General features: G+C 51.1%; 11 protein-coding genes across 11 annotated transcripts; 6 read left to right on the forward strand and 5 right to left on the reverse strand.

Moving 5' to 3' along the window:
• Positions 1-427: 427 nt before the first annotated feature.
• N7498_008104 (uncharacterized protein) lies at positions 428-1,738 on the reverse strand (the record flags this gene model as incomplete). Its single annotated transcript, XM_058455166.1, has 2 exons — positions 428-920; positions 972-1,738. 2 exons carry the CDS (start codon positions 1,736-1,738, stop codon positions 428-430), a joined length of 1,260 nt encoding a protein of 419 aa, XP_058305154.1.
• Positions 1,739-3,331: 1,593 nt separating this feature from the next.
• Positions 3,332-4,608, forward strand: N7498_008105 (putative succinate:fumarate antiporter (Acr1); the record flags this gene model as incomplete). The annotated part of the gene is made up of 4 exons (XM_058455167.1): positions 3,332-3,395; positions 3,451-3,548; positions 3,607-3,805; positions 3,863-4,608. The coding sequence occupies 4 exons, from the start codon at positions 3,332-3,334 to the stop codon at positions 4,474-4,476; spliced, it is 975 nt and encodes a 324-aa protein (XP_058305155.1). The 3' UTR covers positions 4,477-4,608.
• A 307-nt stretch (positions 4,609-4,915) lies between these two features.
• N7498_008106 (twinfilin) lies at positions 4,916-6,175 on the forward strand (the record flags this gene model as incomplete). The annotated part of the gene is made up of 4 exons (XM_058455168.1): positions 4,916-4,934; positions 5,022-5,656; positions 5,754-6,005; positions 6,059-6,175. 4 exons carry the CDS (start codon positions 4,916-4,918, stop codon positions 6,173-6,175), a joined length of 1,023 nt encoding a protein of 340 aa, XP_058305156.1.
• Positions 6,176-6,385: 210 nt separating this feature from the next.
• N7498_008107 (PHF5 family protein) lies at positions 6,386-6,712 on the reverse strand (the record flags this gene model as incomplete). Its single annotated transcript, XM_058455169.1, has 1 exon — positions 6,386-6,712. The coding sequence occupies one exon, from the start codon at positions 6,710-6,712 to the stop codon at positions 6,386-6,388; it is 327 nt and encodes a 108-aa protein (XP_058305157.1).
• A 291-nt stretch (positions 6,713-7,003) lies between these two features.
• On the forward strand, positions 7,004-8,126 carry N7498_008108 (pinin family protein; the record flags this gene model as incomplete). The annotated part of the gene is made up of 4 exons (XM_058455170.1): positions 7,004-7,014; positions 7,077-7,521; positions 7,577-7,645; positions 7,698-8,126. The coding sequence occupies 4 exons, from the start codon at positions 7,004-7,006 to the stop codon at positions 8,124-8,126; spliced, it is 954 nt and encodes a 317-aa protein (XP_058305158.1).
• Positions 8,127-8,544: 418 nt separating this feature from the next.
• On the forward strand, positions 8,545-9,938 carry N7498_008109 (alpha/beta fold hydrolase; the record flags this gene model as incomplete). Its single annotated transcript, XM_058455171.1, has 7 exons — positions 8,545-8,623; positions 8,709-8,761; positions 8,817-8,924; positions 8,983-9,092; positions 9,151-9,481; positions 9,548-9,599; positions 9,661-9,938. The coding sequence occupies 7 exons, from the start codon at positions 8,545-8,547 to the stop codon at positions 9,936-9,938; spliced, it is 1,011 nt and encodes a 336-aa protein (XP_058305159.1).
• Positions 9,939-10,131: 193 nt separating this feature from the next.
• Positions 10,132-11,587, reverse strand: N7498_008110 (saccharopine dehydrogenase family protein; the record flags this gene model as incomplete). Its single annotated transcript, XM_058455172.1, has 5 exons — positions 10,132-10,840; positions 10,894-11,018; positions 11,071-11,143; positions 11,201-11,348; positions 11,401-11,587. 5 exons carry the CDS (start codon positions 11,585-11,587, stop codon positions 10,132-10,134), a joined length of 1,242 nt encoding a protein of 413 aa, XP_058305160.1.
• An 818-nt stretch (positions 11,588-12,405) lies between these two features.
• On the forward strand, positions 12,406-13,107 carry N7498_008111 (60S ribosomal protein eL43). Its single transcript, XM_058455173.1, has 4 exons — positions 12,406-12,456; positions 12,543-12,573; positions 12,679-12,843; positions 12,955-13,107. The coding sequence occupies exons 1-4, from the start codon at positions 12,438-12,440 to the stop codon at positions 13,016-13,018; spliced, it is 279 nt and encodes a 92-aa protein (XP_058305161.1). The 5' UTR covers positions 12,406-12,437; the 3' UTR covers positions 13,019-13,107.
• An 853-nt stretch (positions 13,108-13,960) lies between these two features.
• N7498_008112 (putative PHD and RING finger domain protein) lies at positions 13,961-15,916 on the forward strand (the record flags this gene model as incomplete). The annotated part of the gene is made up of 2 exons (XM_058455174.1): positions 13,961-14,231; positions 14,322-15,916. The coding sequence occupies 2 exons, from the start codon at positions 13,961-13,963 to the stop codon at positions 15,914-15,916; spliced, it is 1,866 nt and encodes a 621-aa protein (XP_058305162.1).
• A 1,845-nt stretch (positions 15,917-17,761) lies between these two features.
• N7498_008113 (uncharacterized protein) lies at positions 17,762-19,169 on the reverse strand (the record flags this gene model as incomplete). Its single annotated transcript, XM_058455175.1, has 2 exons — positions 17,762-18,487; positions 18,570-19,169. The coding sequence occupies 2 exons, from the start codon at positions 19,167-19,169 to the stop codon at positions 17,762-17,764; spliced, it is 1,326 nt and encodes a 441-aa protein (XP_058305163.1).
• A 1,905-nt stretch (positions 19,170-21,074) lies between these two features.
• Positions 21,075-22,462, reverse strand: N7498_008114 (uncharacterized protein; the record flags this gene model as incomplete). Its single annotated transcript, XM_058455176.1, has 4 exons — positions 21,075-21,837; positions 21,885-21,967; positions 22,032-22,304; positions 22,415-22,462. The coding sequence occupies 4 exons, from the start codon at positions 22,460-22,462 to the stop codon at positions 21,075-21,077; spliced, it is 1,167 nt and encodes a 388-aa protein (XP_058305164.1).
• Positions 22,463-22,769: the final 307 nt, after the last annotated feature.

Genomic DNA, 22,769 nt, shown 5'->3' on the forward strand with positions numbered 1-22,769 from the left:
AACTGCGGAAGACTTCTTGAGTGAAGCATGGAGTGGCAAGCTTTAGATAACAAGATCGTTTATTTCTGTATATGCGATCATCTGAGTTCCAAGAACATAGCAGAATGGTACTGTTGGAAATCGTGTTTCACAATTCCAACCAAGTATACCTCATTTCAAAAACAACTTGTAACCAACGTGAACCATCTCAATCACCAGCAGCAGTTAAAGGGTTCTCATTATTTCAGAGCGTCCACATCCCGAGTTAAGATACTTAGCCAAACCGCCCATGCTAACTAAACAATACTTAAAAATTTAATAAGGGCGACATAATTAGAATAATGCATGCTAATGAGGTGTAGTTTCAATAGACATATGTACATAGTTTGATAGACAACGAATATGCCGGGTCATAAGTCATATGAGTCATAATTTGGGCGCCTTAACTTTATGTGCGCTCATCATCAATAATGCCATGAGTCTCTGCAGATGTCTCCGTCATGTCCATACCAGCCCCATCGTCTCGACCGTGCTCCAAATCCTGCTTTTCAGCTACTCGTGCATGCCATCGCTTGAACATCTGGACGAAGAAATGCGCGACGGCAATTTGTTCCGTGGTGTACAGCAGTACTGGCACTGAAGTCTTTGCATTTGTGTACAAGTCGACCGGCTCCCACATGGCATATAGCAACGGAATACCCAGTGCCGTGCTCTTCGCTGGACCGCAAAAGCAAACGGCAATCGTCTCTTCCGGGGACATAGGCCTGAACAGTGGTTCAGACCGGCCACAAGAGAAGAGGAATCGCGGAGGTCGTGCGCCAAAAAAACATACCACGGTCAGGGTCATATAGAGTGCGATGTTGAAAAGCACGACGAAGATGACGCTTTGAGTTGACATGGTCTGAAGAGCTCCCGTAGCGAAGCAGGACGAGAACGTGGACCTGTCCGACAGTTAGAATGGCTCTTTCGGAAGTCATTTTCAAGTGACCTACCAAATCAATAGCAGCATACAGAAAGAGGCCCACTTGGGAAGTTTGGTCTTCTGCAACACCCAGGCCGTACGATCAGGCCAGGTCCATCGTACCAACTGTCCGACAAAGAGTGGCAGCAGTACACTCAGGCCAAGTTGCTGAAACACGTTCTTGTACATATTGCCCATATTCCCGCCGCCATACCTCCATGGATCAAACTCGGTCGTCTTCGGGATCAGACTCACCGTCCAGGCCGCGGTAACGAAGGGTCCAAGGATATTGGCAATCACAACTTCCACCAGTGCGGCCGCATCGTCACCACCCGCCGCCCTCGTCATGACCACATTGGAAGCAATGGTCGTGGGGATACACGCTGTGAAGATATAACCCGCCAATACAGCTCGATCAATATGTCCACTTGGATCTCCGGCCAAGATGATATGCACCACAGCCAAGACCAGCGCCGGGATAAAAAGAAATGATATCACCTGCACCACTATATGCAGTCGCCAATTCAAGAGCTGCGTGAAGAGCTTCTGACGTGGAATGCTGAGGCCGGAGATGAGGAAGATGATGGCAATCACCCCGTACAATATGCTGTACTCGCTCCTGATGATTCCTCCATGCTTGGCCACTTGGGGGAAAAAGTAGGCCAGCACGCAGACAACACCGATTCCGATCAGCAGCCACTGGTGCAGAATCAACATCAATACTCGCTTTGACACCGCCTGCCACCGGGAAGAGGCGCGGCGCGGTTCCGGGGCCGCTGGGACCGTGGATTCTTCCATAGGTTCTAACTAGACGCACATGGAGACACAATATAGCTGTCGGGAAGGCCTTTAAGCAACTGGAATCGCGAGTAGGTTGTTGGGGTGTTTTTAAGAATTTTGGGCAGGGACCGCGCGATCGGGGTTTCTCCGAAATGGCTATCGCGGAGATCATTGCGGCGATACCTTCACCCAGGAAGTACTATGTCCAGCAGCCACCTCAACATCCCTTCATCGCTAAAACAGTTTAACGGCACCCCATGATCTGATAAGCCAAAGCTAAACTACCCGATCCTAAACAGGATTAAACGTCGAAATCGGGTACCCGACCAGCTCAAGCCGACAGTCGGGAGCAGCCACTTCACATGCGTGCGACGCACATGCAGAATGATGCAATCTAGTAATCTTTCATGAGTTTCTTCAGCCTCTTGAGCTAGGAACAGGCGTATAGTATACATTGAAAGGACAATAGCGATGTCTCAGAGGCAATACCCGGTACACCCCCTACAAACCCCTCGGTAACCCATTCAGCCGCCACCCGGGCCGTCCACCTTTGAAGCAGCGACCCCAGACTTTCAGTCAGATGACAAGGGCTACGACCAGGGGGTGAAAAGAAACATCTACTAGCTTAATTCCCATGGCCTCTGACTCAGAGAAAGGCTGACGAATGACCTGGGGCGTCGAGACTACACTGCGCGCAAAACGAACCTCGGCTGAGGGGAGCTTTGGAGCTGGTCCGGATTCTTCCGGACACCCAGTGCTGGCGTCACGGGGCGGAATTCGCTGCGGATGTCGCTGTGACTCTGCGGTGCCGCAGAGCGATCTTTTCTGTCGGTAATTCAAACCCCTTAAAATTCAATGCTGTAGGTGTCTATTCTAGCATAGTCAGGGAGGGGGGATCGCGAATAGGAATGTCTAGTCAATGTTAACAAGCATCTATAATTTTAAGGTCTACCTATGACGACAGTGACACTTGGGAACCCTTGCAGGAGCATGTGAACTCAGATCCATTGGAGATCTTGGGGGAATCGTAGCGGTGCCGCAATTCAGGGCCGTGGGGAGAGTCATCCGCCCTTGTTCCCGAAGGCCTCGGGATTGTCCTGGAGCTACGCTCCTTGGTCGGGACAAGTGTCTGAAATTATAAAAATTGCCGTTCTCCCTCGGCTTAGCTTTAGTTTTCTTCTAGCCTCTATTTTTCCCTTGTTCCCTTCGTTGTCGACTCCAGAAGCCAAGTCTCGGCGGCAAAGAACCATACACTTCCGCTCGTCCAGCTCCCTCCGCTTCCCCGTTGTAGCTGTCCCCCACACAAAACTTGGGAACCGCCACTCGAACCGACACATTTATCCTCGGGACTCCTGAGGTCATTGAAACCTTGTTCAATTGACCCCTTTCAACTCTCGAACTTCCTCTTTCTTTTTGTCGACCTTACCAACTTCCCCCGGGATTGTATACCTCCGACTCACCCCGCGATCCGCAACTTCGGTTATTCTCGCTCAATTGAATTTCGTTTTGGTCGCGAAAACTATAGCAAACCTTCGTGATCGATCCTTTCATCTTCGAGTGAAGAGGCAGTGCGCAAACTATATACCGTCCTTCGATTAAAAAAGATTCACCATGTCGGCCAAAAATGTGCAGCCCAATGGCAAGAGGAGGGCCTCGCCCGCAGTGAACTTGATTGGTAGATTGCACCATACCCAGCCGTGCGCTTGGCTTCAGTGCTAACTGTGAGATAGCTGGTGGTGGTGCCGGTATGATGGAGGCTCTCGTGTGTCACCCTCTAGACACTATCAAGGTCCGGATGCAGCTTTCGCGGAGAGCCAGAGTTCCTGGCGTGAGTCAACCCCGCTATAATATCCCGATGCCATTGCTAATCATATTGCGGTATATAGGCTAAGCCTCGTGGCTTCATAACCACCGGTGTGGAAATCGTGAAGAAGGAGACTGCTCTGGGTCTGTACAAGGGTTTGGGTGCCGTGTTGGGAGGTATTATCCCCAAGATGGCCATCCGGTTCACCTCGTACGAATACTACAAGACCCTGTTGGCGGATAAGGAGACGGGCCATGTCACCAGCAAGGCCACTTTCTTGTGTAAGTCAATACGTGCGATCCCAATCTTTCTGCGCAGTTAGCTCATATCTTGCACAGCTGGTCTGGCCGCCGGTGTGACTGAGGCCGTGGCTATCGTCAACCCCATGGAAGTTGTCAAGATTCGTCTGCAGGCGCAACATCACAGTCTGGCCGATCCCCTCGACGCCCCCAAGTACCGCAGTGCTCCGCACGCCCTATTCACCGTGATCAAGGAAGAGGGCTTCAGCACTCTGTACCGCGGAGTGTCGCTCACTGCGCTCCGACAAGGAACCAACCAAGCGGCCAACTTCACCGCGTACACCGAGCTGAAAGCCGCCCTGCAGGAGTGGCAACCCGAATACGCAGACACCCAGCTGCCTTCATACCAAACCACCGTCATCGGTCTCATCTCCGGCGCCGTCGGCCCCTTCTCCAATGCCCCCATCGACACCATCAAGACCCGTCTCCAAAAGACTCGCGCCGAGCCCGGCCAGTCTGCCGTCAGCCGCATCATGGTCATTGCCAAGGACATGTTCAAGCAGGAGGGTGCCAGCGCTTTCTACAAGGGTATCACTCCTCGTGTGATGCGTGTGGCTCCTGGCCAGGCCGTGACGTTCACAGTGTATGAGTACCTTAAGGGCAAGCTGGAGGCGTCCAACTGGGCCTTTGTGGGTGGCAAGTTCGAGGAGTAAAAGGACTGCTTCGTTTTTTGGAAAGCATTGTGATACCATACCACAGCATGGTGGGCGTTGCGTTTCCTTTGTCTGTTTACAGAGTTTGAGTCTGCGAGGAATCGCCGTTCGAGGCAGGCCGGTCGCAACGGTTTCTGTACATATGTTTCTTTGGTTGTATACCACTTGTTTAGATTTATCTTGGTTTCTTGTAGTCTGCGGATGTTCTCTGCTGTAGGAATCAGTAAAGGGGCTGTTGGATCGGACGATTTGATTGATCCTTTTCTGAATCTGTAGCAGCAGACGATTGGTGATATGTTGATTACATTGCTTCGCGAGTGATGTGATGGACCCCGCCGAACGAGGCCCCAACGGGTCCCCTCTCAGTCCCCTCACCGCTTCCCCTCTCTCCGTAAACAACCACACGATCAGACCAGGATCCTAGCATAGCACTGGCATCATGCAGTCGGGAATCTCAGGTACGTCCAGTGGATTCCGATGGACTACAAACGCCCGTCCATCCATTGGCCTCCCAATCCTTCGTTCAGCGCTTACACGATAGCCAGTCTCCTCGGAGCTGCAAGATGCCTTCAACCGCTTCACCTCCGACACCTCGATTTTCTGTCTCCCGGTGACCATCACATCCGAGAGTCTGACACCGCTTGACCAGATTCCGTTCTCTGGTGCCTCTTCCGGCCCAGATGCATTCTTCTCGTCGCTGCCGCAGCTCTCGTCCGTCCTGCAGCCCAAGACCCCGATCTACCTCCTGCTCCGCCGTCCCACCTCCACCTCGTCATCTCTCATCGCCCTGACCTATATCCCGTCCAATGCGCCCGTGCGTCCTAAGATGCTCTTTGCGTCGACTCGTACAACGCTGACCCGCGAGCTTGGAACCGAGAAGTTCGGTTCGTCCGTGTTCGCCACGGAAGAGGACGAGATCGTCGGTCAGGATGCATGGAAAGAGCGTGACGGTGCAGCTGCGGGTGTTGGTCGTGAGGAGCTCATGGGTGAGAAGGAGCGGGAGTTGGAGGCTGTTCGAAGGGCCGAGGCCGAGGCCCGCAGTGGTACTCCCCGAAGTGACATCGGTATCGGCGGGACCTTTGGGCCGGGTTCTGGATCTGGCATGAGAGTCACGATGCCTGTTGATGATGCTGCGAAGACAGCGTTGAAAGAGCTACAGGAAGGTGGTCTGGTGCAGCTGGTATGGATTCATTTCACCTCCCAGCGCCACTACTTTACATTGGATAAATTGACGCGGATATGAGTTTGATTTCAGAGCTAACCTACTTCCGATACAGACGGTTGATATCCCCACCGAGACCATCAAGCTCGCCGACTCGCAGTCCGGTGTCGAGCCGGGCTCTGTCGCTACCCATATCTCCTCATCCTCGCCCCGGTATTCCTTCTACCATTACCCGGGCTCGAGCGTCGTGGTTTTCGTGTACACATGTCCCACTGGGTCTTCAATCAAAGAGCGTATGCTGCATGCCAGCTCACGGAGAAGTGCCATCGCGGTTGCCGAAGGGGAAGGACTCAAGATTGAGAAGAAGGTAGGTTCGCTCGTTGTTCGTGGAATATGCAGTCGCTGATACTGTGATGGCAGATCGAGGCCTCTGGTCCGGATGAAATCACTGGGGACCGGTTGCAGGAAGAAGTGAACCCGCCACGCGACCAGGGTCCTGCGCGAGGATTTGCCCGGCCCCGTCGCCCTGGCCGGTAAATCACTCGATGACAGACCTCCGACACTTATTTATAAGAGCCTTGGATAACCTGTCAAGCCATGATGAATTGAAAGCGTAACACGTTTCTTGTCGGAGAAACGCTGGCCACTAGACTGGACGTTTGTAAGACCGGCGGGCCTGCGCGAAATCTCCTCCCCACTGGATATAATAGAACACCAAGCCAGCCATGGAGGAGGCGCAAAGGGCGGTCATTGATTTCGAAAACTTTTCTTTTGGTAGAATAAATCCGTTCTCGAACTTCCGAGATTGATAATCTTGGGACACCCGTCTCGGTCCTTCTCAAGGCGCGTGCATTCGAAGCAGTAGAAGGCGTCACTGATGCCCTCGCCACCGCAGACGATACACTTGTTCTGGTAGTTGCCGAAGGCACACTCGTCGCAGATTCGCACAAGGGTCGTGGGGCGCACGTAGGAGTCGCACACGGGGCATTTGCCGTCGCACTTGTCGCAAAGGCGGCCGATCGAGATACCAGGCTGCTTACGGCACATGACGAGATCTGGGTGATGGCGAGACATGATGGGTGGATGCGAGGGAGAGTGAAGGATTAGGTAGCTGCAATTCTGAAGGAGAAGAGGTGAACGCGAGAAGGAGAAGACGTGAACGAGAAAAAGAAGCTGGCAGAATCATGGTCCGTGCACGTGCCCCAGCAGCCCCCCGAGCTTCGTCGTATCAACCAACCTCCAGTCGGGTGAATCGATTTGTTGGTGGCAATAGACCACATCTCGGACGCAGCTTACTGATACTTTTGAGTTTCTCCTGTCACGGTCTATCGAAGGTTCCCGAGCGAGTACCGCCTGCAGCTCAATATGTCTGAAGGGTACGGGCAGCTTTTCCGATTTGCTTCCGAGTTGCGCTGATAGGTGTTCTGATGATTTACAGGACTCTTGCCTCCGCAGTCGCCGTTCCTGAACAGGATACTCTACGTCAATCTCCCGAACTCCTCGCAAAGCGGCGCAAGTCCTCCGTCACCGAGCACGAACCTAAGCGTCGCCGGCTAAGCACCCAAGATGAGGGTTCTCCGCAATCCCAACCCCGACGCCTGTCATCACCTGCACCGGAATCCGAGCAGCCCACGGAAAAGAGACCTGCCCGCCGGGGGCGCGAAGATGAGCGCAAGCGTGGGCAGCGACTATTCGGCGGGCTGCTGGGGACTCTCTCCCAGAGCTCAAACTCGGCGGCGCAGAAGCGGCGCGCGGATATTGAAAAGAGGCAGCAAGACAAATTGAAGTCGCGGGATGATGAATACGATGGACTGAAGAAGCGTCGTAAGGAGCGACGAGATGCGATTCGAAGGAAAGAGATGCCGTTCTATGAACGAGAGGCTGTAGGTTTGCCATTCGCTTGGGATATGCAGCAGGAGCTGACCTATCAATCTACAGATGCAAACACGTCATTCGAATTTAGTGGCTACAGCACGATTCCTGAAGACACGGACAGAACCTGCATTGGTATGTGAATCCTCAAGATGGTCGCTTGATCGAGGACTAACGGTGATATCAGTACTACAAGCCATGGCAATTAAGACCCGGCGATGAAGCAGTGATCCGGGAACAGATAGAGGATGCCGAAGCAACAGTCGCTCGCGAGGTTGCCGATTTCGAAGCCCGATACCCGCCCGAAGCTTTTATGCGCCAGGAGCTAGAGCCAGCACCTACAGAAGAACAACCGAAGCAACAAGACACATCCAAACATCAGCCCGAGTCAAGTTCGAACCAACCCTCGGCACCGGAACCGCAGGCTGAACCAAAGGAAGCTCAAGAGGCAATGAATACGGCGGGTGCACAGTCTAACAATCGGCAAAGCTCAGAACCAGCTAAAAACGATGCGCCTACCGACGGGACCGACGCGGCTGCTCATGAGCAGTCGGATGCCCATCATGACGACGGGGGTGAAGTAGTGGAGGATAATGAGGATACTGTGATATATTAGCAGTACCATCTATTTCCTTTTACTGAATACTCGAGAACTGGGAATAAGTGGATTTATGTGGCGCAACACCGGAGTTGAAATTGGAGCTGGAGTTTCTAAGGTTCAACCGAGGCAGACCGAGGATCATCCGTGAGGGGTTTCGGTCGGCCAAAACCTCGTTATGGGCTTGAATCTGTGTATATCTATCTTCTTTTTGAAATATAATCCTTCTATTTGGATCAGATTTGTTTTATAATCATTTTTTGTTAAGTTTTGTCAGTTTCACGTGATGACCGGCGGGGTTTCAATGCTGAATATATATCGGCTTTGCTAAACTTCCGAGGGCCACCATTTCGTCCTTTTTACCCAAAATCTTCCCCTATATATTCCACATCCATAGGAAAAGCTATAATTAGTGATTAATATTCACTACAGCACCATGCCGGTCGACAAGATCCGTATCTCCGGGGACCCGCGGCTCCGGTATCAATCCGCTACAGTCAATGACCATAAGTATAGTCAGTACCTCGGGTCGTGGATTGCCGCTCAGCTCTCAGAGATACTGCAAAAAGATTGCAGCAGCTAACGATATCTGATACTCAGCCTACCTTCTCAGCCAGCCTGAATCGGGCAAATACCGAGCTACAATCTTCTTGGTAAGCTGCCCACGTTGAGACGCGCTGAGGAGCTTTGAGCTAACACACCCCGTAGATCCATGGCTTCCCTGACATTTCGATGGGATGGCGATATCAGATCCCCATGCTGGTCAACATGGGACTGAGAGTGATAGCTCCTGACTGCCTGGGATACGGCCGGACGGTGAGCAATCAACCTCGGCTTGTGGCTTGAATCCATCTAACGCTGTATACGCGACCAGGACGCCCCTAATGACCATGTTCACTACTCGCACAAACGCTGTGCCGACGATATCAAGGCCTTGGCCAATCATCTCGGTGAATCCAAAGTCATTCTAGGAGGGCATGACTGGTAGGATATCTTTCTCCGTTCGAGCCATCTACGAACAGCTAATCCATGACCTCAACAGGGGCGCCGCCCTCGCCTACCGCATCGCGCTCTGGCACCCAGACCTAATCAGCCACCTCTTCACGGTCTGTGTTCCCTACGCGCGACCTATGGAAAGGTACGTCTCTCTCGAGGAACTGGTGGCCAATGGTGCGCCGCACTTCGCGTACCAAATTCAATTTGCGAGCGGGGACCTAGAAAAGGCCATCCGTTCCAAGGGAGAGATTCACCAATTTCTATCTGCGTTGTACGGTGGCCGGACGGAGAAGCGCGAATTTGGATTCGATGCCGAGAAGGGCGTTCTGCTGGATAAAATGCCGCACCTGAAGCAGTCGCGGTTGTTGAGTGAGGAAGTAAGTTAGCTCTCATCCCTCCAACTATACGGACAACTCAGGCAATCGGAAGCTGACAATTTTCAGGAGCTGGATTACTATTCCACCGAGTTTGCACGCAATGGCATCCATGGCCCACGTATGATATCACTGCCCCCACATTTTCTGAATATCGAGTCCTTTTCTAATTTTTGAGACAGTTAATTGGTACCGCACGCGCAAAGTCAACTATGAGGAAGAGCTCGCTATCCTCGGCCGACGAATTGAGATCCCAGTGCTGTTCATTCAAGCTCTCAAGGACGAGGCTCTTCCGCCGCACCTGGGCAAATCAATGGCCAAGCACATTCCCAATTTGACTCTGAAGCAGGTCAACACTGCACACTGGGCGCTGTGGGAGAAGCCTGAGGAAGTCAACGATATCATTGCGACCTGGTTGAAGGACGTTGCTTTTACGGAGGGACGGCCAGGCAAGCTTTAGTTCTGTGGGGTATTACTTCGTGTGCTAAGCTAGCTATGAATCAAAACCGCAAATTACATAAAATGGACCTTGGGCATTCGTCATCATGATGATGAATAACAGAGCGATGGATTGAGAAAAAAGAGTGCCAGCCACCTTTTCTGAGCCATTTGCAAGGATGCCAGTCCAGTGCAGATCGGCGTTCATCCCCACGTTAGTATTGGAAAACGCGGGTGTCGATGTTGACTCCGACCTTGCTCAGGCGATCGACGTAGTCTTGACCCAGGGTAGCAGGGGTGACGATACCACAACGTGAGGTCTTCTTCACCTTCTCCTCTTCCTGCAGAATGACCATGGCAGCCTCGGAAATGAGCAGACCAGTAAGCACGTACATGCTTCCCTCGTAGGTGACTGTCCCGAAGACACGACGGGGAGAGGGGACATCCTGGTCTGCAGTAGCGACGGCGTGATACTCAAGACGATCATTTCGGGACGCCTGCCGAGTCGGTCCCTGTCCGGGCGCGAAGATAAATTTGCGCAGTACCCAGCGCACAGGCGGGATCATCAGGAAACCCAGGGCGAAGACGCAGGCGACGTGCACCAGCGCGCCAATGAAGGTGTTGCGCACGTGGAGGAACTGGTGGAAGAAGAACCGCTTGCCGTAGAACTCGGGCATCAGAGTGCTGCTACGATGCACGATGGTCATGTCGGCCAGACCGTTGGGCGAGGTGGTCACTGTGCCCAGGTCGCTGATCGAGCGCACACCCAGAAGCTTCTGGAGGATAGAATCGCCAGGGATGTCCTTGGGTGGGGCGGAAGCGGCCAGGGAGAAAGGATTGGCGGACTTGAGCAGCTCGGAGATTGGAAGCGAGTCAAAAATGCCCAGGATCGTGGCGAGGGTGCCACCGCTGGCGCCGGAGGACCTGACATGATTGATTAGACAGGTGGGGCTTGGGTTTGAACGTGAAATGCTTACTTCAGCTCCTTGATGCAGCTGTCGATGGACCGGGTCCCGGAGGAGTAGTCAGATCGAATGCGCTTGACCAAGGCCCAGGCCAGCATATCGGCAGGAGCGCTTTCAACACCAACCGAAGGAATGATCTGGGTAGATACGATTAGCTTCAGAGCTGGAATCCACCTGGGCAAAGCTTACAATTGCACCGTTGCTCTTGGCCGTTTCATGATACTTCTCAATCATTTCCCTAATCCAGGGCGTCTCTCCGGTCCTGCAGGGGTTGCATTAGTCCCAGTCATAATAACGCAAGCAGGGCCACTCCACTTACACATCCAGGTAGTGGGTCCCATTGGTAGCACAAGCCTCCACAACCGGGGTTGAGTACAGATGGTAGGGGCCAACGCAGTTGATGATGATTTTAGTCTTCTTGGCCAGCTCATTGAGCTCTGCCGGATTAAGCTGGACCACCAGGACATCTATATTCCAAGTCAATAAGAAGGATCAAAAGCAGACTGCACAGGTCCATACCTGGCTGGACACGGTCCTGGTTGAGTTTCTTTAGCTCCTGAGCAATCGGCTCCATCTTTGCCGCTGAACGGCCGGCGATAGCCCATTTCAGACCAGTAGGATGGTTCTTGACGATGTGCTCAGCACAGAATCGGCCAGTGTAGCCAGTAGGGCCCAGGAGGACCATGTCATACTGCGGGGTGGACATTATGGCTATGGTGGTTTGCAGTCACAGATGTACGTTTGATTGACTGTTTAGCGGAATCTCTGAGCAAATCACAATATTCTCAGAAAGATGATCAGAAAGCGTGGAATGGGTCGATTTAAGGGGCAGTTGAGAGATGTTTGCCAGGTCGTACACAGTGGGGGCATTCAGACAGGCGGCGTTGTTGCTTGATATGAATGGAATGGTTGACACGTGATTGTTTTCGAATATCCTCCTACGTCTCTCTTTACACGTCTTTCTAAACACCTTTTTAAACTCATTTCTGGACCCATTCCTAAACATCTCTCTAAGCGTGCTTCATTAAAGTCGGATTCTGCTATGCAAAAAGTCGCCTTTCTGTCCTATTCACGCCCGTAGCACTGGCACGTGACCGGATAGATGAGTGTCGCCGACGGCTTAGTTCAGAGCGAGCTGCAGCGTGCGCGAGTGATAGGGGTTGGTGTTGCGAGTGGACGATCAGCAATTGGATGATACCAGGACAGGGGTATGGGAAACTGAAATTTGGCTTTTATCTAATGTCTATCTGACTTTCCAACGAACAAAGTAAACGGCGAGGTACGGCGAGGTACCTATGTACTCGTAACTACTATACACTCTGCGCCGAGAATCACTAGGTGATGGTGACGAACAGTCGCCACCCAAAAACGGAGCCCAGCGTGGCCCGTGCATCGATGAGTAAGCAGGCGCACCCGAGTACTGACATAAGCGGTCAGGTGACCGCACACACTGCCAAGGCCCCGAGCCCTAAGCGAGCCCACCCACAACCACTCTTTCTGAAGCGTCCTTCGATCTCGCTTTCTATCTTCATCATCTACAGCCGCACTCAGACAAGATGACCAAGCGCACCAAGAGTATGTTCCAAGACTGGGACTGTTCTAACAGACCAGCCCTTCCCTTTCAATTCCCACGAATATCCATCGCTAACGGTTTCCCACAGAGGTCGGTATCACCGGTAAATATGGTACCAGGTATGCATCGCGCCCAATCCTCGAAATACGCCCTCGAACGACCTTGAACACTTGAACGAGAAGCGACCGACCAGAAAGAATCGAATATTGACCAACTTCCAACAGATACGGTGCCTCCCTGCGTAAGCAGGTGAAGAAGATGGAAATCACCCAGCACGCCCGCTACGTCTGCACCTTCTGCGGAAAGAACACCGTCAAGCGCAAGGCTGTTGGTATCTGGGAGTGCAAGGGCTGCAACAAGACCGTCGCCGGTGGTGCCTACACCGTCTCGTAAGTCGCCCACCGACACCATTCAGACCTACCTGGACGGGGCACACAGCTTCCCACAACACCAGGCTCGGTCACAAACTGAGACAAACGCTGACGACGACACTGCTACAGGACCCCCGCCGCCGCTGCCACCCGCTCCACCATCCGTCGTCTCCGTGAGATCGCCGAGGTTTAAACGCGATTATGTGGTTTCCTTTTTCTTCTACGGTCACGTCTGAATACCAAAAATGAAAACTTTTTCGGAATCTGAAGATTTTGCATGAACTCGATTTCCAACTTTCGTAATCCGTCATGGTCGCAACGCTGGACTGATTTCCAGCGACGAGGAGACGGACCTATCGGGCGTCAAACTTTGCTCGTCCGATCTCTCCAGTCTCTCCAGTCTGTCCAGTCTGTCCAGTCTTGTCCAGTCTGCTCAGCCTGATCGCTCTTGTCGCCGTGACCACTTCCCGTGAATCTTAGCCTTCGATGCCAACGGGTCGAATTGTCTCACCACGGGTTGCACACTGGCACAGAGCAGTAATTGTAAACGCCGGGCCCTTTCTGAACTGGCCGCCGTTCAATATTGAATGTTGAACGTGGATTCCGTCGGATGTCTTTCCTTCCTGCGAATACCTTGCGCTATCGCGATCCATGCTCCGAAGTTTCTTATCATCTCAGGGCCACTGGGCGCCTGGGTGACGTAGATCACACCTGAATCGAACAGAGTTCCTCAGCCGCATGACCTTTAGACTGAAAGGGCCCGGGACCGAAGAAGAATGTGGGCGCTAGCGACACCGCAACTGTAGAATTTGTCCCTTTGGTCGGGTCGCAGGTTGCAGCGCAGGATGGAGCGCTTTGCAGCAAGGGTCCATGCGATCTACGATCTATCCCAGTTTTTTTTCTCCTTTGCATCCCAGTCAGCAACAATTTAAACACCCTATAAATACACGTTCCAGGCGTACTCATTCACGGCGTGCGGGTGATTCGCCTCCGTCACGTTGCCGCCCTGTTTGCGTTAGACCGGAAATCCGGCCCACCTTCAAAAGGGCCGGCTTCTCGACTCCCCACATCTTCCCTTCATACATATTCCTCCTCGACTCTATGCCGCCGTCCACTCCTGGCCTTTATCCTGTCCATGTCCGACACTTGTATTGTCTGTTTAGGAGACCTTGGCGAAAGCGCCGGTAATCCCCTCGCCGTCGAGCCTGTGCCAACGCCCGATGCCCATGATGCATCCATCAAGGTCAAGGATAGGCTCGAGGACGAGGATAGCCAGATCGCCCAGTTACTCCCTTGCGGACACATTCTGCATAATAACTGCTTGAAGCCATGGGTGGAGCGAGCCAACAGTTGTCCGATATGTCGCCGCAACTTCAACATGGTCGAGTTGACGGACCAACTTGGTGGTATGTACTCCCCTAGTTTCGGTGGATTATCTACGGAAGTTCACTTGAGAGTTCGTTGCCTTGCTGACCATTGCCGGGTGATTCATATAGGCCCCGTGATCTCGTCATATGCCGTGCAAGACCGAACCCAGATCGCCGACGTCGACCCTTCAATGGTCATCGAATATGCCGAAGATGACCTTGCCGATTTCCAACCATGTACGATATGTGGTGAAGCAGATAACGAGGATGTTCTCCTCCTGTGCGATGGTTGCGATGCCCCTTCGCATCAGTATTGTGTCGGTTTGGATGAAATACCTCCCGGCTCCTGGTATTGCGCACAATGCGAGGCTCAACGTGCCCTTGGCCCTGCGCCTGAGGTGTCTGCACGATCTACTCGAGCAACCGAGCGACGGAATCGCCGTACTCGCGCCCAACGGCGGCGTGCGCAAACCTCCAACAATATAAATTCGCTGCACTGGGCTCGGGTGTGGCAGTCCGTTTGGGATCACCTTAATATCGATCTGGATTTCCCATTCGACGATGACCGATCGGCGCAGCGTGTTATGCAGCAACGTCGCCGGGAGGAGGCCAACCAGCGCGAGTTCCGGGCATGGCAGCGTCGCTTTGAGGTTGCCGAGCGACAAGGCGGTGGTAGTCGGTTCCGAGACACAGCGTCTCTATTCGACATTGAACCCGCCCGCCCGTCACGGCCTCGAGTCCCTAGAGAGCCGACGCCCGAGCCCGAGTCTTTGGAAGAAGTGCGAGCATGGAATGCCTTTGAGAGAGCTCGAGAGATTGAGAACAACCCCAATGCCGCTCGAAAGCGCAAAGAACCAACAATGTCCCCTTCGCCAGAGCCGACCGAACCGGAGCGCAAGCTCAAGCGTCCACGCACTAGGCGGCCTCAGGAGCTGGCTGCCATGGCCCAACAGAATGGAGAATCCTCTAGAGCTGCCAGCTCGACCGCACGCCTCGCAAATGGGGATAGTGTAGGCGAACCAAGCTTCTTGTCCTCTCTCTTGAAGGAGGTCGAGGACTCATCGAATACGGAGCTCGCAACCTCCCATGGACCGTCGGCTCCCACATCCATAGCTCCTACCGACCATGCCACGCCAGGCCCATCTTCTCCATCCATCTCGCCCGTTTCCTCCAACCATTCCTCTCCTCGAATATCCTCCACGACCCCACCTCCTTTCTCTCGCAGTCGGCCTATTTCCCCAATCCAACTCTCTTCTCCAGCCGAATCCTCCTCGCCTCCATTCTCCCCAGAGGTATCATTCTCTGGGAGCCCAGCTTCCTCGCCGAGTAAGGAGACCCCTACGGCCCACCGTGATGCCGGTCGTCCACGCTCTCGTATACCTCGCCGAGGCATGCACCTGGGACACTCGCGCTCCGCCGATACCTCACCCACCCGCGCCGGCCCTTCATTAGCCGTCAAATCCGACATCCAGAAGATGGTTGGCACAGCGCTCAAGCCACACTACCGGGCCAAGACCATCTCCAAAGACCAATTCACCGAGATCAACCGCACCATCTCGCGCAAACTATACGAGCGCGTCGGAACGGCCGAGTCCCTCGGATCCGAGCGACGCGCAGATATTGAGGCGGTCGCGAAACAAGAAGTGCAAAATACCATCGGCGCGCTTTATAAGAAGGACAAACAGCCCATGTTGACATCGGACTCCGACGGCGATGTACAATGACTGCTACGACACGATACTCCAACATTTTGATGGCGTTCCTTCCATAGATCCACGGATCTCCACGATGATAATTGGCGTTTGGGACATCGGATGGTGTTACCTCTTTTTCATAACGGGATATCATTGGGATTTCATATCATTGACATGACAGGCGATTTGGATGCTTGGTTACTTCTTTTTTCCTTTCTACATACATCATTCTTCGATATTACATACCGTGTCTAAAATATTGACTTTCAAAGCTTCCATGGAAGTTTTTTTCTACAAGCATTTTCATGGCTTTTTACACTCGTGAGCATCAGTCTTTAGTTAATCTGAAGTTCACAATTGCTCTTCCAAGTTCCAAGGTTGGTTCGTATTCGATTGGCGAATCTATATAGTGCCTAGGTAGACGATCTAGTCAGAAATACAAGGATTTTATCTCGCTATGCATCCCCTACCGCCCAGAATGCATATTGGAGGACCCCTGACGAATCAGCCGGTTTCTAAAATAAGTCCCAAAGGCCCCCGGCCCCCTACCCCCAAAAATGAATCAAAGGGAATCTAGTAGAAACCGTAAGAATGGTCGAAATGTAAGACCGCTTCACTGAACCTGCCTTAATTGATTTAAAATCGGGACTTAATTCTCATTCTCTTTGACCATAGTTATAACATAAAAAGCTTATCTAATCTTAGCTTATCTCATATGGGGTAACGGCTAGCCTAACCGTCTTTCACACGGTAGACCCGGGTTCGACTCCCGGTGTGAGAACACACATTATATCTTTTTTTTTTTGGGCCAGCAGGACAAGTTTTAGTTATATCAGCTTTGGGAAGTGTCCTTACGGATCATGGGGAATCAGCGAAGGGTAGGAGCCTCGGTGGACCTAAGTTCAGGCACATATGTAGTATGTACCCGGTGGCGTATGAAAATTGTGGCCCTACAGATTCTATTCTACATGGAATATTCGATTCAGTTGATTCATATCTATCTGTCATCTTGAAAAAACTGCAATCAGGGAGCCCATGAAGTGATTCTCATATGTATATGAATGCCGGATTCATCGCAAGTGTTAGATGATTAGCCGCATTCGAAGAAAGCCCAAAAGACAACGACGTGAGATGGACGGACATTGAGAAGGGCTCCTTATGTACAAGAAGAAACCTTTTCTCTTATTTTAGTAGATTTTGATCCAATAAAACCTAAACTCGTTCCTGCGAAGTGCTTGTCCTACATAGCCGGAGAAACCCTTTACTAGGTTTGACGCAGACAGAGGATGGATGATTCATTACGTCGCCTCACACACAGTCCGCAATATTGCACATCCAAATTGGATAATCTTATTCTAAGGCGTGACGTACCATGATAATAAGATTCCAGGGAATAGACTAACTAACAGGCGATGGGGAGGGGAGTCAGGGATCCGTCGAAATTGTCAGGTACAAATATGTACTCGGTCAGACAGCCTAACTTTTGCAAGACTTAGGGCAAATCTAGCGGCGATGAAAAACATTCCCTTAGATTTTGAAAATACCTTAGATGAGAGCTCTTTTCAAGAAGAAAACGGCAAAAGATTAAAAGGAAAATTAATAAAAAAGAATTCCTACACCGGGAGTCGAACCCGGGTCTACCGTGTGAAAGACGGTTAGGCTAGCCGTTACCCCATGTAGGATGACTTATGGTTAATCAGACTTATTAAAGTATATAGTGTCCTAACGTAAAATCGTAATTGGTAAAATCGCTATTTATTTAGAACCATTAACGGTCAAATCATTTTGCATGTCGGTAGCTACTGCATCGTGGAATAAAATTTGTTCTCCGCTCCTAGACTACGTTGGCATGTGAGGTTATCAATTGTGTTCACCTCATTCAAATATCCAACGCTCATCGTCACGCCACAGCTTCGTGAGCCTCCTATGACCTTTGGCTTCCCAGAGCTGACGCACGCAGTCGGTCACCGCATCCTCCCAGTCGAGCTTCATGCCAAGCTCATTGGCCATCATATCACAGCGAACTAATAGTTGCCAACAGTATTTAAGGTACTTGGCCAATTCCTCTGTGTTGGATGGGTGAAATGGATCATGTGGCACATTCAGTCTTCGCTTCGGCGTATAATTGGCAAGTTCCATGATGTCGAGGGCAATCTCAAAAGGGATCCCTTTGAAACACAGCATAGACCGCACTTCTTCGGTATCTGGTAGAGCTGGCTCATATTCGGCCAGGTTCTGCATGGCGAGAAAATCACCAAACGAAGCTTTTCCATAGATTTTTCCAACCTGAAAACGACCAGATTTGTCCGCGTATTGACCCCATCGGAGAGTCCATGCCCGCGATGTGGTAGAGAAGGAAGTCGACCCGGGGTCTTTAATCCCGAAAAATTGTCGGTGGGGATATGCCACCACATGTGAAGTGGCACCCGGTCGCGTTGACTCCGTTACCATGAGCTGGTAAGACCTGGTATTTCGATAGTCGCTGTGTTCATTTTTTCCTGAAGCGCTGTCCCACAATTCTGGGAAACAGTATATCGTATTGAGACAAACGTATGCCAATAGTGCTTTCTTATAGACTTGATCCCATCCGAGATCGAATAACTAGGGATGTCAGAAACAGAGGCGAAAGGAAGAATATTCTCTCAAGAGAGAAGATGTCACTAAAGAAAAGTCCATCACTTACGCCGCAGCCACACTCGTCAATGTGCCTCCAGCCGTTAATGGCCACGTCCGGATGTGCGCATACACGGAGGATCGGTTCCATCTCGCCACATACGATCAAGGTTTTCACCAGTTCCATGTTGAAATAGCCTGAGCTCTGCCTTTGATAAAAAAACGTATAGCACCCAGTGGTTCGGTATCGCCTGCAAAACGCAGACGCGATTCTCTCCTCCCGCGGGAGGGCCGGACATTGAAAAGTCGGTTCTTCCATGGACTGGCCTTTGTCCCAACCGCGGACATAGTCCACCCGTGGCGACTCTTCCTTGCAGGTCTTCAGCCATCGACGGACGGTTGGCTGAATCTTTGTAGCAGTGTTTCCATCGATGATCACATCAGTAGAACCCGGCGTGTCGTATTTGTCGCAATATTTCCTGCGTTCACATCTTGCATGCTCTTCCACGTTTTTGGCGAAAGCTTTGGCGAAATGTTTCAACTCCTTGCCCTGGTCGGGTTTAAAGCGTGGATGGAGATCGTAGTTATGGCAGTGTCCACAAGACCCAGGGACCCACCGCAGATTTGAAGCTAGGAGTGTCCAGGGGATATTATGAGCTTGATGGGCCATGATAGCTCCGGGTCACGGAATGTGGTGATTGAGTTCTATGTCCTGCAAAATGTGCTTGAAATGTGCTTTTGTAATGTCACCGCCTGGGGGCCGCCAGGCACAGCCTCAATTTCCCTTAGCGCGTAGTGGATACTTGGGCTGACTCACTATGACTCTCCTTGACTCAACTCTTTTGCCTAGACCTAAAGTTATGGACTAGGGAATATCAACGTGTGTTTATTGCACATAACTCCAGGAAGAGAACTCCTGAAAAGTGTCAAGACAGGAGCCGAGATGCTTATCTTTCACGCTAAGCTCTGGCCTACGATCTTTACATTCCACTTAAGATGGCGCTTACATTGGCGCGGTCTACAGGGACATGAGGCTAGCCATTCGGAGTTCAGCCCGCTGGCGAAGTGCAAGAATCAGTGAGCTGCCCGCTACTGTGCCTTGTGGCCCGAAGGGGGCGTTTGGTGGAGACGAAAAAGCCAGTACCTTTCAAGAACAATTTGGAAAGTTTCCAAATGTAAACTTAATTAAATTTGGATCAGTCACAAGTCACCTAGAAATTTTTTTATATCGTTACGAACATCTCACTGTTGGCCTGAAACTAGCCATCGGTTTCTTCTCCCAGACCCCTTTGCTCAATCAATATGGGTTCTTACTCGCCGGAGCAGCTGCATCAATACTTCGACTGAATTGGTTTCCCTCAAAAGTATCGGCATATACTTCTGGCCAAGGATAATGCATGTATCGACAATGAAATGGCTTTGCCATTTTTGAGAGCACTGCAACGTTATCAGCTGGCAGCCGTGCCCTTTGAGAATCTCAGTCTTCACTACTCAGTCCACCGCTCTATCTTCACAGGCAACCAGAAGGTGTTGACAAGGTTTTCGATCACAAGTCATGTCGTGGTGGCTACTGCATGGAGAACAGTGCCCCCTTTGGATCGTCTTGCGGAGTTTGGAGTACAATGTCACATCCGTCAGAGGCCGAGTCAATGAAGCCGTTCAGCCCATATCCGCATCCAAGAGCTGGAAGGGCCCGACATTCAATGGATGGTATTGTTACCCTTTTCATTTCTATCCTTTGGGATATCGTGATCCTTTAACGGCCTCTACGTAGTTCCCTGTCAGTGGATGCGTACAAGTGGGGATTCATATGCACGCACTTAGTGACTCGCCAAATTACAGGAACCATATGGTGCACATCGTGAAGAGTCATTTTTGTTTTTGTTTTTGTTTATTCTTTGCACAAAATTTCTGCATGTATGCCTCATCTATTCGAGGATATCATCCAAAGGGCAGGCCTCTAGCATATCTATGTTGTCCTGAACAAGATTCCAAGGCACTACATCGGAAGGTGTCAAGGTTTTGTAGCCACTGTCGGATTTGCAAAGGAGAAAATTGAACTTAGAATAGCGGCCGCCATATGAGAAGTCTCCCCAGGCGAGTACTTGGAGGTTCGGAAGACTGTCAGAACTGAACGCCCAATGTGCAAAACCGTATATATCCTCGGGGTTATGTGGAATATCTGCTTCGACTTTAGAGTTCTTCACACTTTTAACACTAGTCTTCGATAAGTAGAATCAGCTTACCGTCGCCATATTTATAAGTATAAAGAGACGCAGAAGACCAGCTGGGATCCCCGCAGCTAAATAGTCTATCAAGGACTACCCCGCTTGTCCTAACATGTATTAGTTTGCATGACGGCCTTGGCTGCATCCTTTGCAAGTGACTGGCCTAATTCTCAGTTAGCAGCTATTTGAATCTCAAGATCCGCGGACAACACATACTAATTCCCCAGGTGGGATGGAAGATCCGAAGCAAGTTAATTGTTTTTCTTGCAGTATGTGTTCCAAAAACGAAGGCCAAGGTATGTCTCCATCGATGAGATCCTGACCACCTCTATCCACCAAATGGTGCATCACCAGGTGCTTGAGATGACGATGACATGACAAACTACAGTGAGAGTGTTCCAATCAATGGGCTCACGGAGCATTAGATAGAGACTTTCCAAGCCGGAATTATGGTGGATGAAATTGCAGGTCGTGTCCGTAATATGCATGTATGCATCTCTATCGAGACTGTTGAGACCGACAGTAAGTTTGAGGGATCTCAACTTCATTGGCTTTACAGAGTCGAGTATCATTCGTAACCAGTCAAGAGATCCCGGGCAGTTCCGCAATTTGAGGGTCTTTAGGCTTTCGATATTGTAAGCATAGGCCATTTCAATGCCGGTATGATAAAAAGACACAGCGGATAGTTGAAGATTCTCGAGAGACACAAAAATGACATTTTGGTCTCGGGGGTGGACGTTAAGCACTTTTTGCGAGAAGAAGTTGTCAGGAATTCTTGTGCGCTGGGGAGTCCGTTGGCGGAATCCATCAGCCCAAATCTTCTCCGCACGAACCCAGGTCAAAAGGTCAAGTGTCAATGATTGTATTTGATGGCCATGAACTTTGATACACTCTCTGACGGATTCGAAGTCGTTATATTGGTTCAAACCCCTCCAATCAAGGGACCGTAATTCTCTGAATTGGACAAGATCCACGAAGTCCTGCACGTTTTTGGTCGCACCACATTCACCATCCGTAATCAAGGTAATGGATTGAACCTGTCTTTGGTTCCCGAAAAACGATTCGTTGCCGCAGAAGAGAGCCTCTGGAATACATGTTCCTACCTCCCACCTAATTTCCCGTAAGTGGGTTTCCAAGGTAAGAAACGCGGTACTAACCGGAAACTGCGTAGCTGATCATCTGGAAACCTCAAAGAACCCAACGCGGAACTCAAATTACACAGAGGGTCCACGATGCGGCTCTGCTAGTTTATTAGTTATCTGACTTTCAACTACCCGGTGTTTGAAACAGTTGCGTTTACCCACCTTGTTCATACCCTGATCTGTATCCTCGTCCATATTCTCATCATCTGTAAGAAATTCAGCAAGCCCACCCTGAACAGCCTCATCACTGAAGCGCTCATTGCCACCGTGGTGTACACAGCGTGATTCGACTCGCTCATGGATCGGAACACTGAAGCCAAGTTCTTGTGTGTACTTCAAATATTTCCAAGGTAGCCTCTCCAAACCCACAACTAAATCATCTAACGATAGCTCCGGGTGCGGATAGGACAAGAGACCGATATAGATGTGGAACGACTATATCATGGAGACGCCTGCAGACTTCACAAAGCCGCTTCAGGTCCCTACGGCTGGCAATCTTCAATGATAAGCTAGTGAAACTAGGTTTCAAGGGACTACTGACTTACTTGGCCAACTACCATATCCAATAATTCTGAGGGAAGCGTGGCCAACATTTTGATTACCTCCGGACGATTACCCTCACGAGACTAGGGAAGCACTGCAGCAGGCTTAGCAACAGAGTATAGTCCTGACTGGGCTGACAGCGGGGCGCAGCGGGGAAGTATGAGTCGAAAATAGGGAATTCTGTTTGTCAATAGGTGGTTCCAGGGCGGTGGAAGAATTTTAGACCGCCCCACTGCCCCACCGCCCCGCTAGATAGAACATCTTTTATGTGCAACTGGCAATAACATTGACTTCAAGGCAACAGTTTGGTGACAGTCTTTCCAAGGTCTTCCGGTGTATTAGTGTAATGGTTAATTG

This window comes from Penicillium cinerascens, assembly GCF_028974065.1.
Source record: "Penicillium cinerascens strain IBT 15544 chromosome Unknown scaffold_4_segment0_segment0, whole genome shotgun sequence".
Lineage (NCBI taxonomy): Eukaryota > Fungi > Ascomycota > Eurotiomycetes > Eurotiales > Aspergillaceae > Penicillium > Penicillium cinerascens.